Source organism: Muntiacus reevesi, chromosome 1, assembly GCF_963930625.1.
Source record: "Muntiacus reevesi chromosome 1, mMunRee1.1, whole genome shotgun sequence".
NCBI classification, from domain to species: Eukaryota; Metazoa; Chordata; class Mammalia; order Artiodactyla; family Cervidae; genus Muntiacus; species Muntiacus reevesi.
Genome location: NC_089249.1, coordinates 222,330,190 through 222,352,348, shown reverse-complemented (window position 1 = coordinate 222,352,348; position 22,159 = coordinate 222,330,190). Strand labels below are relative to the sequence as shown.

The 22,159-nt window shown below is 56.8% G+C and overlaps 2 protein-coding genes across 2 annotated transcripts; both read right to left on the bottom strand.

The window, feature by feature from the left end:
* Nucleotides 1-5,346: 5,346 nt before the first annotated feature.
* On the bottom strand, nt 5,347-22,159 carry SCAMP4 (secretory carrier membrane protein 4). Its single transcript, XM_065918534.1, has 7 exons — nt 22,083-22,159; nt 15,197-15,245; nt 13,509-13,637; nt 12,921-13,077; nt 11,553-11,654; nt 8,486-8,603; nt 5,347-6,883 (listed from the first exon to the last, which is right to left on the bottom strand). Exons 2-7 carry the CDS (start codon nt 15,201-15,203, stop codon nt 6,704-6,706), a joined length of 693 nt encoding a protein of 230 aa, XP_065774606.1. The 5' UTR covers nt 15,204-15,245; nt 22,083-22,159; the 3' UTR covers nt 5,347-6,703.
* On the bottom strand, nt 16,571-18,330 carry ADAT3 (adenosine deaminase tRNA specific 3). The gene has a single exon (XM_065935292.1). It carries the CDS (start codon nt 17,885-17,887, stop codon nt 16,835-16,837), a length of 1,053 nt encoding a protein of 350 aa, XP_065791364.1. The 5' UTR covers nt 17,888-18,330; the 3' UTR covers nt 16,571-16,834.

The following is a 22,159-nucleotide window of genomic DNA, read 5'->3' as shown; positions in this document are numbered from 1 at the left end:
TGATTATCGTTTTGCTGTCCAGCAGCCAAAAGCGGGGAAGGAGAATTAAACCTGAGGGGAACGGCGGAATGGCAGAGCTTTAGAGCTGGTTCTGTCCCACTTCTCCTTCCGCCCCCTTGTAATGTTGACACCTCCAGAAAGCCCAGGTCACGTCCCCCTGTTGTCGTTTCTCAATTGCTCCTCACCCTCCAACCTGAACCTTACCTTTGTTTCAAATCCACCTCTTTCACCAGCCATGCCAGACCAGGGACCATATGCCTTGCTCACTGCTGTGCCCGCACACAGTATAAACTCAGTCTGTGTGGTCACTGTGTGTGGTCACCATGTGTGGTTCATTTGTTATGAACGAAACAACCAATGACTCTAAGGTCCTTCCAGATTTTGGAGAGCCGGGAATTGTATTTACTCAGACTTCCTGGCCCCATCTGTCCTCTTCTCTTCGTTCTTAACGTTCAAAAAAAAAAAAAAAAAAAAAAAACCTGCTCTCCAGTGCTAAACTCCCATAAGAGCAGGGAGCATGGTGGCCTCTCCTCCAGAGGTGTTTGAGCATTAAACTTGAGCGCCAGCCTTGCTTCTGTAAAATGCAGGGTGGCTTGTGCAGATGAAAGACTGCAGAAAGGCCACGGTTAGGGTTGAGCCAGCCAGAGGCTGTCTGACTATGGGTAGGTAACTGACCCCTTCTGGTCCTCTGCATCTTCTTTTGTAAATTGTAACTAATGATACCCCACTCCCGTACATCATGAGAATCCATGGGTTAGTGAATAAAGAACTGCCAGCATAGGATCTTCTGCCTCACATGGACATATATCTTTCTAATCACCTGGGATCTGTGAAAAAGCAAACAGGTTTCAAAGCTTCCTCTTTTTTTAACCCACTTCAAATGTGGCCCACATGTTCCTGCATCAATTCAGCTTTGATCATGGGGACACCATTTGGGAAAGTTGGGATAGGGAAAAAAAAAACCTTTTGGGGCTCTAACAAAATCTCATTGTAAAGAGGATGAGCTAGTCTCCCCATTGCCCCCATCCCTCAAGGGTAAGTCAAACAACATCCCAGCTTTCTAATAAATCCCAAACGGCTGTGGGTTTCAGCAAGAGACAAACAGGAAATGCTCTCTTCTGTTCCTTTTACCCATGAAAGAGGCAGGTCCATGGAAAGATCCCAGGACAGGTTCAGGGCTGCATCCTGGTTGTCCAGCTACAGCACACAAACACAAGTTGGGGGGCCATGTGTTTTTGTTGAATTGAATGGAAGTAGTAGCTCTCCCTATGGCCAGGTCTTTCCCCCAGTGGGGCAGGAACTTGGACACAAATATCCTCATTTTCAAATTGTGGAAAGTGAGGCTTATGGAGCCCAAGTAAAGTGCCCAGTGTCTCCCAGCTTTGACCTCCAATTCAGCTGCCCTCCACCAGTGAGTACAGGGTGGGCCCAGCACCCCCACCCCAATCCCAGTGGCTGCAGGCGAGGTCTGGCAACATAAGCTAACCAGTGATTGGTATTGTGAGCCACCAGACATAAAGCAAGGTCAGAAGACAAGAGGCTGTGCGGCGCAACCATGAACACTCTGTGCTTCCACTGCAGGGGGCACTGTTCTGCCCCTGGTCAGGGGATGCTGCATGGTGCAGCCCCCAAGAAAGAAACCAAGGCCTCAAGGATGCAGAAGCTCCCAGGGCACTTCACTCCAGGGGTCTACCCATCATCCTCTGAGAACAGCCCCAAGCGTACCATGTGACTGCCCCGCCATCTCTGATTGGCTCATGAGCCAATCAGCGTCTCCTCTAGGAACCAGTCAGCAAACGGAGGCCAAAGGACCTGATTTGTGTGACATACGACCCAGACGATGGCCTTCTGCCACTGCATGGTTGCCATTGTTGAGGTACAGCGTAGGCTGACCAAGCATCTCAACTTCCCCGGGTCTCCTGGGACCCTGACTTCTCATTGCCAAGACCCACCAAACTAGAAAGGCTTAGTCCCCTGAGCACAGGACATACCGTGTCCTACTTGTCCCCAAGGGGTCCCCACGAGGAACGCCTTTGCCCCACTCTTAGGGCCGAGGTATGGGCTTATTGTTTAGTTGCTAAGTTGTGCCTGACCCTTTTTAGCACTCCCCAAAATTCATATTCCACCTGAAACCTCAGAAGGTGACTTTGCTTGGAAATAAGAGTGTTTGCTGATGTCATCAGTTAAGATGAGGTCATGCTGGATCATGCCTCTTGATGAGGGTCAAAGGAGAGTGAAAAGTTTACTTAAAACCCTACATTCAAAAAAACTAAGATCATGGCATCCAATTCCATCACTTAATGGCAAACAGATGAAGAAAAAGTGGAAGCAGTCGCAGATTTTATTTTCTTGGGTTCCAAAATCACTGCAGATGGTGATTGCAGCCATGAAATTAAAAGACGCTCGTTCCCTGGAAGAAAAGTTATGACAAACCTAGATAGTGTATTAAAAAGCAGAGACATTACTTTGCTGCCAAAGGTTGGTCTAGTCAAAACTGTTTTGCCAGTAGTCATGTACGAATGTGAGAGTTGGACCACAAAGAAGGCTGAGCCCCAAAGAACTGATGCTTTCAAATTGTGCTGGAGAAGGCTGTTAAGAGTCCCTTGGACAGCAAGATGAAACAGTCAGTCCTAAAGGAAATCAACCCTGAATATTCGTTGGAAGGACTGATGCTGAAGCTTCAATACTTTGGCCACCTGATGTGAAGAACTGACTCATTGGAAAAGACTGATATTGGGAAAGATTGAGGGCAGGAGAAGGGGCAGCAGAGGATAGCATCATTGACTCAGTGGACAGGAGTTTGAGCAAACTCTGAGAGATCGTAAAGGACAGAGAAGCCTGGCGTGCTGCAGTCCATGGGGTCACAAAGACACTTGAGGCCAGCTCACTCCAGGGGCCAGGCGGTGGTCCTGCCCTCTCATCACGCAGGACGCTTTCAGAAGATGGTGACCTGTTAGCATCTCTTGGTCCTTACAGCAACCTTCGCTCACACCTGAACAGGGTCTCCCTCATGGTCCCCAGTCACCCACCAATGCCACGGGCATCAGCCAAGTTCCCGTAAATCAATTTACTCTGAAGAATCAACTCCAGTGACCTCCTGGCTGCCTCAAGAGAGGCGCCCAGCTAACCTGTTGGGTGAGCAGAAGCCATGAGGCAGTGGGGAAGACATCTTGAGTCTGGTTGGTGACAGCTTAGGTCACAGGAACAGAGATGAAGACTAACCAGGCGATCGGGCGTGTCTAGGGGTGGCCAAAACAAAGCACCCTGAATGAGCAGCTTCAACAGAGATTTACTCTCCCCTGGTTATGGAAGCCAGAAGTTCAAGGTTGAAGTGTCTCGGTGGTGTTCCCTCTGAAGGGGGAAGTGAAGGCCCTTCTCTGAGCATCTGGCAGGTCTCTGACCCTGGCTGCATCACCCCCTCTCCAGCTGCCTTCTCCCAGCCTCGGTGTCTGGGTCCAGACTTCCCCTTGGATAAGGACACCAGCCATCCATCCTGTGTTGGGGCCATCCCACCCCAGTCCCATCTGAACTAACCCCATGTGCCCTCAAGGTGACCTGTCCCAGTCCTGGTCAAGGGCAGCCCCTCCCCTCAGGGGTCCTGCTGAGGATGCTCTCAGCACAGCCTCCCCTGTGGGAAGCCCTTCCTCCCCAACGGTGTCCACCACCATCATGAATGTGGCTCTCGTCCATCCCAAGGCCCTGTCCCCCATGGCCAGACCCCTCACTGCAGCCTCAGCTCTTCCTGCTCTGAAAGCCGTGGTTTTCCTGGACAGGCTGAGCGGTGCCCCCACATCCTAAAACCTGGGACCTTCCCTGGAATCAAGGTCTTTTCAGACATTAAAGCTTAGGATGCAGTTGAGGTCATGTGCTGTGGGGTGCACCCCAAATCCAAGGATGGTTACCTTGTTCTACTTTTTTTTTTTTGGCCATGCTAATCTTAGTTCCCTAACTATAGATCAAACCTGCGTCCCCTGCACCCCTGCAATGGACGCATGAAATCTTAAACCCCTGGACTACCAGGGAAGTCCCCAGGGATAGTGTCTTTGTAAGAGACAGAAAAGTTTGTGAGGACAGGCAAAGCCTGGAGCCACTGGGGGCTGGAAGAGACTGGAAGGCTGCTGCCCTGGGGCCTGACATGCAGTCTGGCCACACCTGGATCCAGAGCCAGGGATCAAGCCTTCATTTAGGCCCCAGGTCAGTGGTTCCATCCCAGCCACCCCAACAGACAAGCTACCTTCTCAACCTGGCCTTCATCCCCTCACTTCCACACTGTCCTGTGTCCCCTGTATCACCTCTGAGTCCAGGTTGCAGATCCCCTCCCCCAGGCCCACCTGGGCCACCCATCCTATCTCCAGCAGACACTGTTCGTCCTCCAGGTGCTCCTGCCCACCAACCTGTGTCCCCCATGCCAACGGGCAGCAGAACCCCCACAGCCTCCTTGTCTCACCCGTGGATACTCTCGGGGCAGCTGTGACGGAGCAGGGCGGACTGCACCCACCCGTGTATCCCCTCCAGTTTGGGAGGGCAGAGGCCGAGGTCTGGTATCCCAGGCTGGCTCTTGCCAAGAGGCCACCTACCGACCCCCAGCTTTTGGAGGTTGCAGTCAACCTGGGCTGATAGGGGCCTCACCCCAACTCCTCCTCCACTTTCATGCGGCCCCTCCCCACGTGTCTGTGTCCAAATACCCCCCCTTGTGAAGCCCAGTCTTGCTGCGTCAGGATCACCTGCTCCCACACAATGCCCCCTTAACTACCTACCCCTGGAAGGATCCTGTTCCCAGGCAAGTCCTGCTCTGAGATGTGGGGTCAGAACCTCACATGAACTTGGAGTTACAGCATGCAACAGCCTCTATCACTTACTTTGGGTCCTGTCTTTCTCTCTGGGCGTCCGCTGCCCTCCCCCAGTGTCTGTGGAGTGACAGATGCACTGCCCCCGTCCCATGTCTACATGGGGTGTCCACTTTGCCACCAGGACCCCCCGAGAGTTGGGTGAGGGCCCCGGCTGACCAAGCTGCTCCTACTCCAGCCGCTTCTGTCCTTGTGTCTTCTGCACAGCAAGTGGCGCTGGTATTTCATTTTCTGCAAATTTCCTTTTTCAAGTGAAAGCTGTTGAGCATGAAGAGAACATGACTGAAAGCAAACAAGAAGGGAATGACCCCAAGGTGCAAGGATATGGCCGCTGGGTCCTCTGCGGTGGGTCAGGGCAGGGTCCCCAGGCAGGGCGGCTGGCAGCGTGGACAGGACTCGGCCCAGGCGCACAGCATGGTCCTGTTTTATCCCTCTTGAAGTCATAGGCGCCAGGATCCATGGGAGGAAGGCCCTCAGAAAGCTCTCTTGGAGGCTCACCTGATGCACAAAGGATGTCTTTATTTCCTGGATATTTTCACGTAACAAAAACCACAACGCGCAGTGAGGAGTGGGGGAGGGGTGGGTGCTGTGGGCGCACCCTACTACCTGCTCAGTGCCCATCAAAAGCAGTGCCCCGGACCCGGGAGGCTTGGCCCCACCGGGAGCGCGACGCTTGCCTCATCACAGGAGGTGGCCTTGGGGACATGAGGGAACCTGGTTTCCCATCTGGGCCCCAGACCCCGGTGCTCTCGCAGCCGTGGCCACTTTCAGGCACCCAGGGCGTTCAGCAGGAGTAGCCAAGCAAGCAGGCATAGGGGGTGGCCTCGGGGAGAGACCTGGCGGCCAGTGGGACAGGAAGTACGGCTTGTCCCGAGAGCTGGGCGGCTGGGAGCCAAGGGGTAGTGTCAGGGCACCCGGGGCCTGGCCCACGAGGGCCGAGAGGACACTGGAGGTGTCTCTGGCCCGTCCCCTCACAGAGGTGCTGGCTGCTTATGTGGGAAGGAGAGGGCAGGGATTCAGATTCCTAATAAGGCACAGACTTATTGAGTCTCCCTTGTCTCCGTCCTTCAGGCTGGGAACTCCAGCTCCTGCCCCACAGCAGAGGAAGGGCTCCACTCTCAAGAGATGCACCTGTGTGCCATGTGTTTCCAGCGAGGCAGGCTGGCGGCTCCCTCCCCCTCCACCACAGGCTCTAATGAGGTTCAGCCTGAAGGTCCCAGCTCTGAGACCCCTCCATGGGACAAGCGTGGCTCCAGACAGGGAAGCTGGAGGAAAGCTGCCAACAGACGAGACAGACAGACAGACGGGGAGCAGTAGCTCCTATCATGAGACAGAGGAGGTGCATCAGCCTCTGGACCTCCCTGTGGGCTCGCCCACTACTAGAGGAGCAGCCACCACCCAGGCCCTCAGTCTCCTACCAGACACAGAACCCTGGTGCCTGGACAGCCTCCCTCCTCAAGTCACTGGGTCAGGAACGACTGCCTGGACGGCGGCTGCGAGGGGTGGCCCTGGGCTGGGCCCTTCTCCCTGTCATCAGTTCTGATAGGGGCGGCCCGGTCAGCCCCCAGCGACTCCGAGGGAGAGGGTGTGGCTGCAGCACAGTGGACGTCGCCATGACAAACGGTGCTCCAGACTATGGGGGGCGTCCTGTCGGATGGCAGTGACCAGACAGCTTCCGGGCAGAGCTGGCAAGGAGCCCTGCCTCAAGAGTGAGATGAATGTGGGCTCGGGTCGCCGAGAGCCCCTGAGCTGCCCTCTCAGCTGCGGAGGGGCCTCACCAAACCCAAGGTGGTGGGAGTGGACGGTGAGGGGCAGGTGGGCCGGTGGCAGGTGGGCAGCAGGGCTGCTGGCTCCCCCTAAGGCCACTGGCCACCACTGGCCGGGTAGCTGGGCACGGTGGGGTACTCGGGCAGGCTGTTCCCTGAGAAGTTGTTGAACTGGGCCTCCCTGGACGGTGGGTTCCTCCAGGTGCCCGTGCTCCACTCCGTCTGTGCCTTCTGGAAGCTCCCACCAGCCCCTCGGTAGATGCTGTGCACCTGTGGGGGTGAGGATGATGATGGGGAGGCCACTCCTTGCATGCAAGGAGGGGCTTTTCTTAACCAATTGTGACTAACATGACAGCCTCTGCAAGAACTTTAGAAAACATACAGAAGCAGAGGCAGGGGGCTCTGAGGGCCACGCCTATACTGTGAGTTTGCCGGCTTGTCCCCAGGGGTCTCCACTGTCCCAGCCAAGCCCCAACACTCAGCACAAGTGCTTCTTCCAGGGGAGGGGCTCATCCGGGGCAGGTCTGAAGCCTGGCAACCACCTGGTGACTCCTCCCTCAGCCATGTCAGACCCGGGACCCCCAGGTCACCAAGGGGGTGACATCATTCTCTTCAATGATGTCCTCAGCAGAGGCCTAAGCGGATAGGCCACTGCCCCCACACTGTCCAGGAAGGCTGGGCTCCTCAGATCTGGGGCTGGGCTGTTTCTGGAAGTCTGGCAAATCCCATAACTGAATTCATTTAACTTGAGGTTCCTGACCAGCAAAGCTGACGGTACTGTCCTTTCCCATCAGAATTTGTCTTTCTTCCTTCTCGGAGAACTGCCAAACCTGGAGTGGTGCAGGGGACCCCAATGAAGTGGCCCTACTCTAGGGGGCTTGCTTGGCTCGGAAGCCCCTCCCTTCTGCCGTGACACGTCCCTGCCAGAACCACAGCCGCCTTGTGTGGCCTTCATCCTGGCCTCTGACCAAGTCTTCCAGGGTCTGTTCTGCCCCGGTTATCCCCCAACCCCCTTCAGGTCGTCCACATAGTCAGGGGGCTTTGGAGGCAAACATGGGGGGAGCAAGTACCCCTCTGTCCTCCCAGACAGTCTCAGGACCAGCTGAACAGCCCAGGCCTGGAAACCTGAAAAACAGCTGGGACCCTGCAACACGGAGGCTGGAGAGACCCCAAACCCAGGTTTCAGGAGTTGCTTGCCAAGCTGCAGCACAGGGCAGATCCAGCTTCCCCAAGCAGGCTACCAAGCACATGGCCAAGAAGGTCACCCCGGGAAGGCCAGGCAGGCGCACTGTCAGCCATCAGTCTCTACATGGTCCCAGGACAACCCTCGTGTGGTCAATGCCCCAGACTACAGTGCACATGTTCCTGCTGGTGCCTCAAGGCACTTGGAGCAGGGCCGTCCAGGGAGTGGCCGTGATGGTGGAGACAGTCAGTGCCAGCCTTTCAAAGCCTGAGCACTCGGTATGAGGGCAGTGCGATGGATGTGAATTTTCAGTTTTAGTTAATTTCACTTAATTTGGATTTAACTGTAAGCAGCAGCACGTGGCCAGTGGTGGCTGAATCAGCAGTGGGGTCAACCCTCTGGGACACACATGCTGGGGACTCCAGCAGACACCCAACTGCCCCGATGTGGAAGTGGTCACCCTTGGCCACACGGCACTGTCTGCTCTCCTCCCTGGAAGGTTATGTGGGCAGGAAGGAAGGCAGTCAAAGGCCCAGACTGCAGAGTCTGCCCTGCTGTCAGCAATCACTTCACTCGCCAGCGCTTGGCCTCTTGCTCCTAAAACAAGCCAGGACGAGTCCCAGGGCTGGGAGGTCAGAGAACAGGATGTGAGGGGGGAAGTGGAATATCCCGGGAGCTGGACGACTCACCTTCATGATTATAATGGCCATCATGGCAGCCGACATGGAGAACATGATGGCTGGGAGCAGCATGACCACAGCGGCCCCGACGCTGGTTTGGAAGAAACCAATGGCTGCCAGCCAACCACTGCAAGGGGCGAGAACATATGTGGGAGCCAGCAGGACCGTCAGCCGGGCCCACTACCTCTCTTATGTAAAGAGCTCTGGCAAATCAAAAAGAAAAAGGTAACCCACCAGCAGAGACATGGGATTCCCATGAGGACTACCACGGGGCCAGTATACTTAGGGAATGATGCCCACCCACGAAGACATGCTGGTCAGACAGAGGTCTCATTCTCACACCATTGTCCCAACACATGTTGTGTGGAGGACAGAGAAACAAACCCTATTCTGTCAGTTTGGGCTGCGCCCTTTCTGGAGCACGATGGGGTCTGACCCATAACAAGGCTTAAACACTCATTTCCTTCTCCCCGAACTGTTTCACTCATCCAGTGTCTGTAACAAGGACAATCTGAGGATGATCAAAACACCCATTGGTTGGGCAAAGCATGAACGTCAGTTACACTAAGGAGATGTGAAAACAAGAGAAAGTTGAAGGTCTGGGGTAGATCCTGAACCCGCACATGGGAGAACATGAATCTGGTGTCCAGGCAGGCTGGGGGTGGGGTGGGGGAGAGGCAGGAAATAGAGTACTTTTGAGAATGTTTTTTCTTAGTGAGTAACAAAACCACACAGTTCAGGAAGCTTAGAAAAACACACAATAGATGCCTCTCTCCTTTCAACGCCACTCCCCAGCCCAGAGGACACTGGCATCCCTCATCTGCTAGTACACTTCCAGAGAGAGTTTACAGAAATGTGTGCAGGGGATTCCCTGGTATCCAGGGGTTAGGACTCTGTGCTCTCACTGCCAGGACCCAGGTTCAATCACCTGTTGAGGAACTAAGATCATACAAGTCACACAGAAAAAAAAAAATGTGTGTGTGTGTGCGCACATGTGCACAGGTATACAACCTGCTGGACATGCACACACATACACACGTGGACAGGCCTCGGCCCTCTGTGAAGCCAGGAGGGACGTCCTTGCGTACAAATGCACACTGCTCTGCAATTTGAGGGAGTGTAAGCATAGCTGGGGGTCTGGGAAGATGACAGACCTGGAGATAAGGGGGATGGGATGAGGGTATGAGGTGTTCCTCCAGGGCCACTCAGCTAGGAGCTCAAGGGGTCAGAGCCAGGGAGATGGGGATGCAGCCTGCAAAGGCCAGGAGAGGGTCTGGCAGCTCTGATGAAGGTTCAAGAGTTACCATGTGGCCCAGAAATTCCACAGCCAGGCTTCCACCAGAGAGAACTGAGAACACATGTCCACACAGACAGGTGTACACAATGCACAGAAGAACTACCAGCAACAGAAGAGCAGAGAATCCAACGGTCCACCCACAACAAACAGGTACACACACTGCATCCCACCAACTCAGCCATCAAAAGGGGCAAAACCCTGACACTCGCTACCATGTGGACGGACCCCGAGAATACACTTGCTCAGTGAGAGAAGCAGACACAGAAGGACACACATCGTGTGATTCCACTGATGGGAAACATCCAGAACAGGCCGATCCACAGACACAGAGAGTGGGTTCCTGGCTGTTAGCGGATGAGCAAGGGACTGCTCATGGGGATGGGGCTTCACTTTGGGGTGGTGGAATGTTCTGAAACTGGAGAGAGTGATCGAACCTCCATCCTTGTAAACACACAGAACCAGAGTCGTGCACCTAATTGGCTGCCTTTCTGGGCTGGGAAGGCACCTCAAGGAAGCCCCAACTGTGGAAAGGACAGGCGGTGGGGGTCCCAGTCACGGAGGGTGCACACTCCACCCTACCTGGAGTCCAATGTGGACCAACCACAAAGGCCAACTGTTAACAAGCTGCAGGGACCCCAAGGGGAAGGCCTGACATGGTAGCACTGTGGGTGAGGGCACTGTGCCCACCACATCCAGTGGAGGTGAGGGCGTCAGACGGGTGGGGAGGCAGCTTGGGGTGGACGCTCTACCCCAGATCTGCAAACCACGAAGAACCCCCATGTGAAAAGGTCACAAGCGGGCAGGACAGACAGGTCTGAGCTTCTGGTCACTGTTGCTTCCTAGTGTGAAGCAGCACTATAGTCTTTTACACATAAAACGTCTCACAGGTTTTAAAAGGCCTTCTGAATGGACTGACAGGGAAGCGTTCACCGAGCGGATGGTGGAAGTCTGGGGCCAGCGGGGAGGGATGGATACCCAGGGCCCAGGACTGGCTGGGTGTCCCTGTAGCTCCACAGCAACAGTGGACCCCCCCCCCCATGCTGTCCATCGCCCCCTGGAGGGGACTTGCAGGACTGCGGCCACCCAGACTGGAGCAGGTGGCTCTCTGGAAGGACCAGCCCTGCCAACCTGTGGGTTACATGAATTCTGACCCCGGGACTTAAGATGAAAAGTTTGTTTCAAATCACTGAACATGGAATAATTCACTATAGCAGCAGCAGACACCTCATGTGTTAATGAGTGCTAAGTCGCTTCAGTTGTGTCTGACTCTGTGTGACCCTATGGACTATAGCCGCCAGGCTCCTTTGTCCATGGGATTCTCCTGGCAAGGATACTGGAGTGGGTTTCCATGCCTTCCTCCAGGGGATATTCCCAACCCAGGGATTGAACCCACCTCTTTTATGTCTCCTGCATGGGCAGACGGGTTTTTTTTTTTTTTTTTGGCAGATGGGTTCTTTACCACTAGCACCACCAGGGAAGCAATGGAAAATACCTCTCCCAGATGGTGGGGCATAGCCCTCCCAGCTGCTCTCTGACCCCGGGGACACACAGCTGGACATGCCTGCCAGGTTTCCCGGGGGTCAGGTGACTGGCACGAGAACCACTGTGCACGGGCTACCAACCCGGCACCTCCCAGGGTAGGGGGTTTACAAGAGCGAGGAGCAGACTTCACCCTCGTCCGGCCATTGGTATTTTGGTCTTCTGGCCACAGTGTTCCGCCTAAGCTCATGTCTGTCCTGCGTGTGACACATGTCCCCATGGCTGACCCCACAAGCTTACCACGCGCCCCATCCTGAGAACCCGACGGCCTGGATGATGGTCAAGATGAACTGGGCTCCAAAGATGAAGAAAAACGCCATGAAGTTGAAGGAGCTGTCGGATCTGGAGGGAAGCAAATGGCTTTGTTACCAGTACTAGAGGGGAGGGCGGGGTGGAAGTGAAGGGGCGGGGCCGAGGAAGGGCCCAGGCCAACCCGGCTATCCACCGCACCTCCGGTTCCCGCCCCCAGAAGAAGGACACCCCTGACATGCTCCTCAGCGGAAGAGGATTTAGGAGCCCCCACTATGCCCAAGGACCTGCCAATAGCCTGAGGTCAATCTGATAGGTTCGTGGTGGCTTTGTGATGCCCTGCTGTCCCGGACAAGGGAGGCTGCAGGGGGCTCACATAGGGAGGGCAAGCAAGGGGAGATCTGGGATGGAGGATGGGCGGGACCTCACGGTGCAGGGCTGCGCCTGGGCTGCCCCCAGAGCCCTCGGGGGGTCCCCATTCTTGCACACAGTTGCTGGAATCAGCTTGGGACCTGAAGTCACAGCGCCCCTTTCGCTTCAGCACAAGTGGACAGGTTTCTGGTTCTTATCTCCAAAGGGCCCCAGGGGCCCCACCTGACTCCCACTGAGGGTCTGGTATTAGGGGCTACATGGAACAGACATAGCACATGCCTGAGTGCAGAGGGCAGGTTTGGGGTGAAAGCCACAAAGCAAGATTCACAGTAGCCAGAAGGGGGCAGCAACGTCAACGCCATCCACAGATGATGGAGAAACACCACTTGGTCCCTGCACACATGGGAGCATCACTCAGACCCCCAAAGGGATAAAGCCCTGACACTTGCTACCACGTGAATGGACCCTGAGAACATGATGCTCAGTGAGAGAAGCAGACGCAGAAGGACACGCAGAATGATCCCACTGATGGGAAAAGTCCAGAACAGGCAGATCCACAGACACAGAGAGTGGGTTCTTGGTTGTCAGAGGCTAAGGAGATGAGGATGGTGCTAATGGGGATGGGGTTTCTTGTTGGTTTGTTCTGGAACTAGACATGCTGGCTGTCCAGCCTTGTATAAACGCTAGAAACACCAAGCTGTTGAGCAGATGAGCTGAGTGGTATGTGCACTATGTCAACAAAGTCATTAACAAAACAGGGAGAGATGGATGTGGCTTGTGGACCCCAGGACAATGTCATCCAAACACGAGAAAGAGGCATACTCACAGCTGGGCCGGGCAGCAGCTGCAGATAAGGGTGCACCCCTCTAAGGACTTGGCCCGGAGGGGGGCACGCACAGTGAGGTCACCTGCTCTTGTTTCTGAGCCGTCCGTCAACCCCAGACACTCCCCAAGGGCCCCTGGAGGGCAGGGGCCACCCCAACTCACCGGAAGGCCTTGTAGGCAGGCCGGAACCAGCACACATAGCCGCAGGGCGAGAAGAGGAGCAGCCAGAGCAGGGCCAGGCCAAAGTTAGCGCCTGAGCCACCCGCGATCCACCAGGCCAGGCAGGCAACGAGGTTGACGCCCAGGGTGGCACAGTAGACTAGAGGAGGGGAGGAGAAAGAGGGCGCTGAGTGGGACAACCCCTACCACTGGGGTGTGGCTCCCACGAACACAGGGACCTTGGGGCCAGAGAAGGGCCTGGGGGGCCGGGGCTCTGTGCAGCTGCCCACCTGCTCCATCCACTCTGGAGAGGAGCTCATCAGTGTGTGTACTCAGTTATGTCTGACTCTTTGCAACTCTATGGACTATAGTCTGCCAGGCTCCTCTGTCCATGGGATTCTTCAGGCAAGAATACTGGAGTGGGTTGACATGCCCTCCTCCAGGGGCTCTTCCCAGCCCAGGACTGAACCCACATCTCCTGTAGCTTCCGCATTGGCAGGTGGGTTCTTTACCACTGAGCCATCGGAAAGCTTTATTACTAAACCCTCAGGCTCCCACCCACCTGGGTGGTGCACCCCTCCCCTGACTCACACAGCCACAGACGGTAGATCCTCTTCACCAGGACCTGGTGCTCAATAGGGATTTCATCAGAGAAGTTCTGGTAGAAGCAGGGCTTCAGGGGGATGAACTTGGGCAACGGGGGGAAGTTGTTCTCCTTTCCTGCAGGGATGGAGGGGCGGAAAAAGACTCACATTGCACTCAGCTTGTAGTGGCCCTAGGGCTGTGCCCATATGCTCCTGGGACCTGTGGATGCATCACCTCACGGGGCAGAGGGGACTTGGCCAGAGGGATTAAGCCAAGACCCCTGAGACGGGATGATCCTGGATTCCCTGGGGAGCCCAGTGCCATCACAGGGTCCTTATAAAAGGGAAGGGGGAAGGTCAGAGGCAGAGAGACGTGAGATGCTGTGCTGTCGGCTGTGAGGATGGAGGGAGGGGCCACAAGTCAGGGATGCAGCACCTCTAGAAGCTGGAAAAGGGGGAAGCTGGTGCTCTCTGGGAGCCTCCAGAGGGACCAGCCCTGCCCACGCCTGGATTCAGACCTGTGGTAGCCATGTGGGACTCCTGACCTCAGGACTGTCAGAGAACAAATTCTATTTACTTATTTATTTATGGACTTAGTTTCTGACCGCGCCACATAGCATGCAGGATCTTAGTTCCTCCACCTGGGATTGAACTCGCACCCTCAGCACTGAGAGCACGGAGTCCTAACCGCTGGGCCTCCAGGAAGTCCCAGAACAAATTTCATTCAAGTATCTGAGTCCGTGGCGGTTTCCTACTACAGTCACAGGCACATGTGAAGATTCAACAGCAGGGTCCACACATATCCACACTGTAGACTCCAGGGCAGGTTGTGGCATTTGGGATGTGGGAGCTCCCTGGGGTTGCCGTTACAAAGGACCACAGGCTGATTGGACAGAGGTCTGTCGAGGCTCCATTCTAGAGGCTGCACAATCAGATCCAGTGTCACAGGGCCACGTTTCCCCCAGATGCTCCAGGCGCCCCGGGGTTGTGAACCCGTCCCTCTAGCCTCTGCCCCATCCTCCCTGCTTCCCTGTATCTGTCTCCTCCATCTTAGGATGTCAGTCCCACTGTTATCTCAGGGCCGCCCTGCTCCAACATGACTTCATCTCACAGCCACACCTGCCACTGGGTCCTCTTCCTGGAGTCTGGACTCCACGGGGTTTTGGTTTTTGTTTCCTTGGCCTCACTGCGCACCTTTAAGATCCTAGTTCTCTGACCAGGGATGAACCCAGGCCCCCGGCAGTGGAAGCTCAGAGTCTTAACCACTGGACCATCAGGGAAGTCCTGGGACTTCCTGTTTTCCAACAGGGAACACTTCCGTCTTCCATGTCTCCATGGCAAAGGGGCCGAGCTCGTCTCTGTATGGTCCCTCTTTAGCACCTGTGCCACCGTGGCAGGCAGTGGACAGACTTCATAGCACAGTAACAAAGTGCTGCCTGGAGCCGCCCACTTCACCTCCACGTCCAGGCAATGACATGGGTGCCCCATGGGCTCTGCTGGCTGGGCCAGGTGCTCACTGTGCGGACTCGTCACCCTGTTGTCCAGTCCAGTGACCGGAGCAACCCCGACTCCTATCCCGGGAGAAGAGCGAGGCTGCGCCCCTCCTGGGGTCACAGTGTGCCCAGCTGCCCAGGGAACTTTCCTGATGGCCTGAGAAGCCAGGACCCCCCACTGCGGGGTGCGGGTGGGACTCACCTGACATTTCCGCTGTGAAGACAGGGTGGGAGTGGAAGCCTGCAGCCACCTGGAGGGAGACAGGCACAGTCAGGGGGGCCCTATGGCTGCAGAGCGACCCCAACACCACCTGTGGATCCAGGGGCCACTGCAGTTACTGCCCTAACCACCAGAGCATCCACAGGGGTATCTGGGCTCTTGGCTCAAGGCCAACCCAGCCCCGCATGTGTGACCCCAGTCACCACCTCATGTCAGAGCCCCCCACCACCACCCCGGGCAGCTTGCCACTGATGTGGGGGAGGCATCTGGGTGGAGGGGCCCAGTGACCCACCACTACTGCCCTCCTGCCTTGTCCTTCCCCAACTCCCCCACAAAAGTGAAAGTGTTAGTCACCCAACCCTTAAACTTTCCCTTTATCCACGGATGGCTCTGCACACTTCCTATGGCCACAAAGTCTCCGAGTCACCAAAAACTGAGTTCACACTCATTGCTGTGTGACCTCAGGGAAGTTACACAACCTCTCTGGTCCATGGCTTTTGCCCCTGTGAGCTTTGCAAGGCCAAGGACCCTACTGCAACCCAACTGAAATGCTTGGAGACAGGACAGGCACCCAGAGGCCCTGCCCAGGAGGAGCCCAGGAGCCCGTGTCATGGAGCAGCCCCTCAGGCGGCACCACAGAGGTGCCAGTTGCACAAGGACCTAGGAGGCAGACATTACCTTCTCCAGGAAGTGGGCCAAGCAACGTGGCCACACCTGGTACCCAACCGGCACAGCTGAGCCTGAACGGCCCCCAGTGCTAGGCACTGAGCAGGTGCAGAGCCCCACATGGAGGGGGTCCAAGGGAAGGATCCAATGATCGAGAGTCCTCGGGTCCACCCCGGCCCCCAGCTCGGAGAGGGCCTCCCCCTGGGACCCGAAGCCTGGCCCAGCCCAGCCCTCCTGCCGCAGGCCCCACCGGCCATCCACCGCTCCGGTTCCAGCAGACCCTCCACCTGCCCAGCCCTCATGGGCAAGGAGTAGCCCTGGGACGGGGGCTCAAGGCATGGATGTCTCAGGGACCTGCAGCACACACATTTGCTGCTTGGAGTCCCGTACACCTGGGTTCCAGGGCTAACCACTCCAGAGTAGGCAGACCCCCACCGGCCCCTCCAGGGACCCTCTGGGCACCTGGGAAGGACGGGAGACTGATGCAGTCAGCAATATCCAGGCTGGTGGGCCCTCTCCCTAGGCTCTAGCCATAGCCATCCAGACTCAGGGCCCCTCCCTGCCTACACTCCACTGAGCAGCTCACCTCCTCGTGCAAATCCAGGTGTCAGAGAAAATGGCCACCCTGACCCAGGGACTCTCGGCCACCGGGGCCTCACGCCTTTGTTAACAGACACCAACCTGGTTTAAGTTGTTTATTTTCACATGTCAAAGCTGTTCCCTGACATCTGAGAAAAGGGGACCCAACGCTGGTGACCCCAGGGGCCCACCTGGGTCTGAAGGTGCCTGGCTACTCGGCCAGCTGGACCCCCACTCTGCTCAACTTTGAGGAAGACCGTGTCCAGAAAGGGGATGCCCCCCATGTGCCAACAGAAACAGCATGAGTGTCCATGAGCTGAGAGAGCAAAAGCCCCTGGCGATGTGAGGAAAGCCAAGGAGGGTCCGGGCTAGCGCCTATGCCTTGGGGTCCAGCCCATCAGGGTCCAGCTGGCGGCACTGGGCCTCCAGGATGCCGCGGAAGGCCTGGAAGCGGTGGTTGAGGTCAGGCCGGGCGTGCAGGCGGAAGCAGGTGCCGAGTGCGCCATCAGGCGAGGGCGCCCCATAAAAGACACGCCGCACCCGCGAGTGGACCAGGGCCATGGCACACATGGTGCAGGGCTCGCGGGTGATGTACAGGTCGTAGCCGGTGCACACGTAGGGCAGCCCATCCTCGTCCTCGTCCAGCTTGCGCACAGTGCCGGCGCGGACGGCCGGCGCGAAGGAGCAGGCAGGCTGGGGCGCCAGGTTATAGGCACCGCAGCCCTGGCCTCGCGCTACCAGGTCAATGCACACCATGGCAGCGTGCAGCAGGGGGCTGGCGGCGCTGCTACAGTCGTGGCCTGTGGCTAGCACGCGGCCTGAGGCCGGATCTACCACCACCGCGCCCACGGCCCTCAAGCCCCTCGAGGCTGCCTGCTGCGCGGCCCACACGGCCCGCTCCATGTGGGCCTGCATCGCAGCCCGCTCCTGGGCCGAGAAGAGGCATCCAGCCAGGGCTCGGGTCACCTGCTTGTCTTCATGAAAAGTCGTGGGCCAGTGAGTGCGCGCCTCCTCGAACTGGCTCCTGGTCAGGGGCGGCCGCACAGGCACAGGCACCAGGAAGGGCTGCCCCAGGCCACGGGTGTCCACATCCGGCTGCGGGAGGAGCTCGGCCAGTGATCTCGAGCCCCAGGCCGGCCCCGCCAGGCACAGCAGCATTTCCAGCGAGTGCGGGCGGCTGGGGTCAGGGCTGGGCCGCACCCTCTTGAGGTGAGGCTGCGCAGGCAGCGGGTGGACTGCTGACACCTCCTTGAGGAGGCGTGAGGTCTGGCTCTTATCCAGGACGGGCGCAGCATAGGCCAGCACCAGCTCCACGGCCCCAGACTGCTGCTCTGACAGAACCGGGAGGGCTTGCCACGTCAGTTCTTGCTCGGGACTCCTGGCCTTTGCATCTCTGCGCAGCTCCATGACGCCCAGGGCGGGGTCCATCCTCAGTGGGGCTCTGACTGTGGGAGACAGAGACCGGAGCAGGGCATCATCCTGGGCTGTGGTGGGGCCTGACGAGCTGGAGGGGTCGTCCCAGGAGCGTGCCAAGTCTGCAGGCTCGTCCCACCGAGCAAAAGGCACCAGCAGTTGAGCTCTCACTCACATCTTACTAACGTCGTGTTTGCACAGAGTTTAAACCGCCCTTGTCTGGGTGTCTTTCCTCTGCCCGCTTTTTTTTACTGAGAAGTGCCATGAGCAAAAATGCACACTGGATCCCAGAGACTTAATACAAAAGAGAAAATGTAACTGTCTCGTTAAGTCTCTTTCTGTATTCCACGGACACAGAAGACCGACTCACTACACCACTTTATTCAAAGACCTTGAGATCCTTGGATCTTCTTATCCTTGGGGGCCCTGGACCCAGTTCCCCATGGATGCCGAGGGATGGCTGTGTTAACTACATGACTGAAGTGGGAATACTCTACATGTCGCAGGTTAAATAAACATATGATTAAGGTTAAGTTCAACTGTTTCCTTGTAGTTTCCCAAAACGTGGCTTCTACACACTTCGTGTACATGTCTCTCGTTATATTTCTACTGGTCAGGGCTACCCTGGATGACAGCAGAAATGGGCCACAGATGACCTTCACAAGGCTCCAGGGGAGCTCTCTGCCATGGCTGCAGAGCCCAGTGCCCTGGCAGTATCTGGGATTGGACCAACCCCTCCCACCTCTTTCCCATGGACAAGGTGTGCTGAGACCGTGTCACAGTCTGGCCCTTACTGCTGCAATGCAGCCTATTCATCATTCCTCAGCCCATGGGCCCTGCAGTGGGCACAGGAGGTTCTCACCAACCACTACCAGCAAACACACAGCATGGCTGGGGGCCTCTCGGGTACCCAGGATGCCCAGGCCACGTCAGGCCCTGAGGAGGGTCCTGGGCATGCTGGGTCTAAATCCGCTCCCAGCACACACCGTGCCCAGGGCAAAATGGCTCCCACAGCCTGGTCCAGGCCACAAAAGGTCCCACTGTCTCCCGGGCAAGACAGACACAGTCCTGTTTGTCCCTTCAAGACTGCAATCTCTGTCTGACCGAAACAAAACAAGTGACAGAGACAGGAGGCTGGCCTCGGACTGCTGCTGGTGGGGGTGCCATTCTCCAGGGAGAACAAATAAAAACCACCAGGAGGCCACCATCTGGCCCAGTGACCCCACTCCCAGGTGCACGCCCAGGAGAACTGAAACACATGTCCATACATGTCCATACAGTCATCTATACACACAGCACGACTCACAACAGCAAAAGGTGGTTGCAAGCCCATGTGTTAACTGGAAGATAAACACAGAAACACCAGGTGGTCCCTTCACACACGGAAGCATCCCTCAGCCACAGAAAGGAGAGAAGCCCTGACACTCACTGCCACGTGAACGGACCCCGAGAACACGATCCTCAGTCAAAGAAGCAGACATAGGACACACGGGGCGTGATTCCACTGATGGGAAACGTCCAGAACAGGCAGATCTACAGACACAGAGGGTGGGTTCCTGTTTGTCAGAGGCTAGGAGGTGGAGGGCGGGGGGATCTGCTCCTGGGGACAGGCTTCCTATTGGAAGATAGAGTGTTCTGGAACCACACAGAGGTAATGGTCATATAATACAGTAAATACACTAAAAAACACTAATATGTGGGTGATCCCCACACTATGTGAACCGTACCTCAGTAAAGCTGCTGCTCTTTGTGGCAGCGGTGGGGAAATTTGGCAGTCACCAGGGCGTGCATGCTTGCTTGGTCAATCAGTCATGTTGGACTTTTTGTGACCCCATGGAATGTAGCCCACCAGACTCCTCTCTGTCCAGGGGATTTCCCAGATAAGAATACTAGAGTGGGTTGCCATGTCCTTCTCCAGGGGATCTTCCCGACCCAGGGATCGAACGGGCATCTCCTGCATTGGCAGGTGGATTCTTTACTGTCTGAGCCACCAGGGTCACACCTCGAACAAGGCCCAGACCTCGTGACTGCTGCCAGTGCTGAAACCACTGCCTGTCTTCACTCCTGCAAGTGGGCTCCCCAACTTCCCCCACGACCGAGACAGAGGCTGCGGGGCTGGTCCCCTTCCAGAGGCCAAGGGACTTGCCCAGGGCCACGTGCCTGGGAGGGCAGAGCTGCAGCCCTGCCGGCCAACAGCTCCCAACTCTGCCTTCTGAGCCCCGTGGTGGGGAGGGGCTTTACAGATGAGACACAGGCTTCTCCAGGGTGACACACCCAGACCGGGAGCTGCGGCCCACCTGGGAATGGCCCCCACGCCCAGCGATTTGCTTAAATGAACCCTGGGGACCTCAGCATGCTGGGAGGCTGATCTGTTCCTCTTTTCCTCCTCAAAATCACGCGTCCACCCCAGCTCTGGGCACCCCACTGCCCTACCCTGGCCGAGCGCCCTGCATGCACACCCCCACACACACACTGCCCCACACCCTCCCTGCTGTGAACTTGGCTGCTCCGCCCAGCTCAGGCCCTTCCCTGGGTGTGTCTACCTCCCTCTGTCCACAGCCAGGCCATCTCCTGAAGGTTCCTGTGCTCCAATGGGGTGGAGGCCAGCCCCCTCCACAATTGTTTGTATTTATGGTTGGAGCCTCTGTGGCTGGCACCCACTGTCAGGGCCTGTGGGGAAGGTCCAGGAGGGTCCAGGAGACCAGGGAGCTGGGACCCCCAACAGCCAGTCCCCTCACTGGGTGACGTGGCCTGAAGCCCAGGAGGCATCAAGAACGTGGGGCTTATTCAGTGAGCTGAGGCAGCCTCTACAACCAGAGGTAAGGGCCTTATCTCACCCCAGGGTGTGTCATGGCCCTGCCCACATTCTCCTGGCTGAGACCAGGCCTTAGGCCCAGGACAAGCTTCCCCCTCAGTAAAATGGGATCCACCAGCACCCTGGCTGGAACAGAAAGTGAGAAAATCCATGAGGCTGGGCCCACCCCAGGGCACAGTTCTTCTCAGGAGCCAGTGCCCTGTGAAGGGCAGATTCCTGGAAGGCTCCTCGGAGGCAGTGACCCACAGCTGGACCTGGAAAGCAGGTGAAGCAGGGTGGGGAGCCCTGAGCAGAAGGAAGACCCAGTGCTGGAGTCTTGGACTCTTGAACAAAGGCGGCCGATGGCTTCAAATATGGTATCTAGAACTTGGCCCCGTGGTAGGGGGAAGGTGCATTAATGTCCACATCTGACAAACTCCCCAGCAAAGCAGGATCCCCGGATAACATGCAGCACACCCCACTAAGTGTGAACCCACATGAGCAGATGATTTCTTAACACAAATGTGTCCCATGGAAGCTTTGCGATACTCTTAAACTAATAGATATATATGTGTGTGTGTGTGTGTGCATATATTTGTTGTTTACACAAAATTCAAATTTAATGGGGCAACCTGCCTGGTTATTTGCAGAACCTAACAACCCTACAAGCAGGCCTTTGTGCATGAAATATCGATAACCATGCGCATGTGGGGTGTGGCAGACCCAAGGGCAGAATTTAAAAAGGCCTTGAAAACTCACACTTCCCTTAAGTATCAGCAAAGATGATCAATTCTTAGGGTTTCCCAAGCGGTTCAGTGGTAAACAATCCGCCTGTCAATGCAGGAGACGCAGGAGATGCGGGTTTGAACCCTGTGTCGGGAAGATCTCTTAGAGAAGGAAACGGCAACCCACTGAAGTATTCTGGCCTGGGAAATCCCATGGACAGAGGAAACTGAGGACCACAATCCATGGGGTCGAAGAGTGGGACACAACTGAGAGACTGAGCGCGCGCACAAACAAGACGTACAGAAAGATTTGGGGTTTTCGCCCAAAGCGGGCGGAAAGCTGGTAACACGACAGCACGGAGGTAAAAGGCTGACCAAGCCCCGAGGCCTGAGCACAGCGGAAGAAGTGAGGGCACGGGGTCTCAAAACCCGGCGGCAGGGGCGAGCGCACGCGCAGAAGGACGACGGGCGCCGAAACAGGGGTCCCCAAACCTGGCCGGCCCGCGCGCACGCGCACACGTGCCCCTCCCCGCGTTCGACCGATGCGCGCGCACGAGCCCGGTCTAGTTGGGCCCCCTCGCTCATCGCGCGGCCGGCGCCCCTCCGCAGGCGCGCCCCCTGCCTCCGCCCTCCTCGCCCTCCGCGGGACCCTGGGTCGTAAAAGCCCGAGACCCCGGGGCCGTGTGCTTACCTGAGGAGACGGGCGGAAGCGCTGCGCTTTACCAGTCTTAGCAACCAGCCCGCCTACTCCGCCTCCGCCACCGCCTG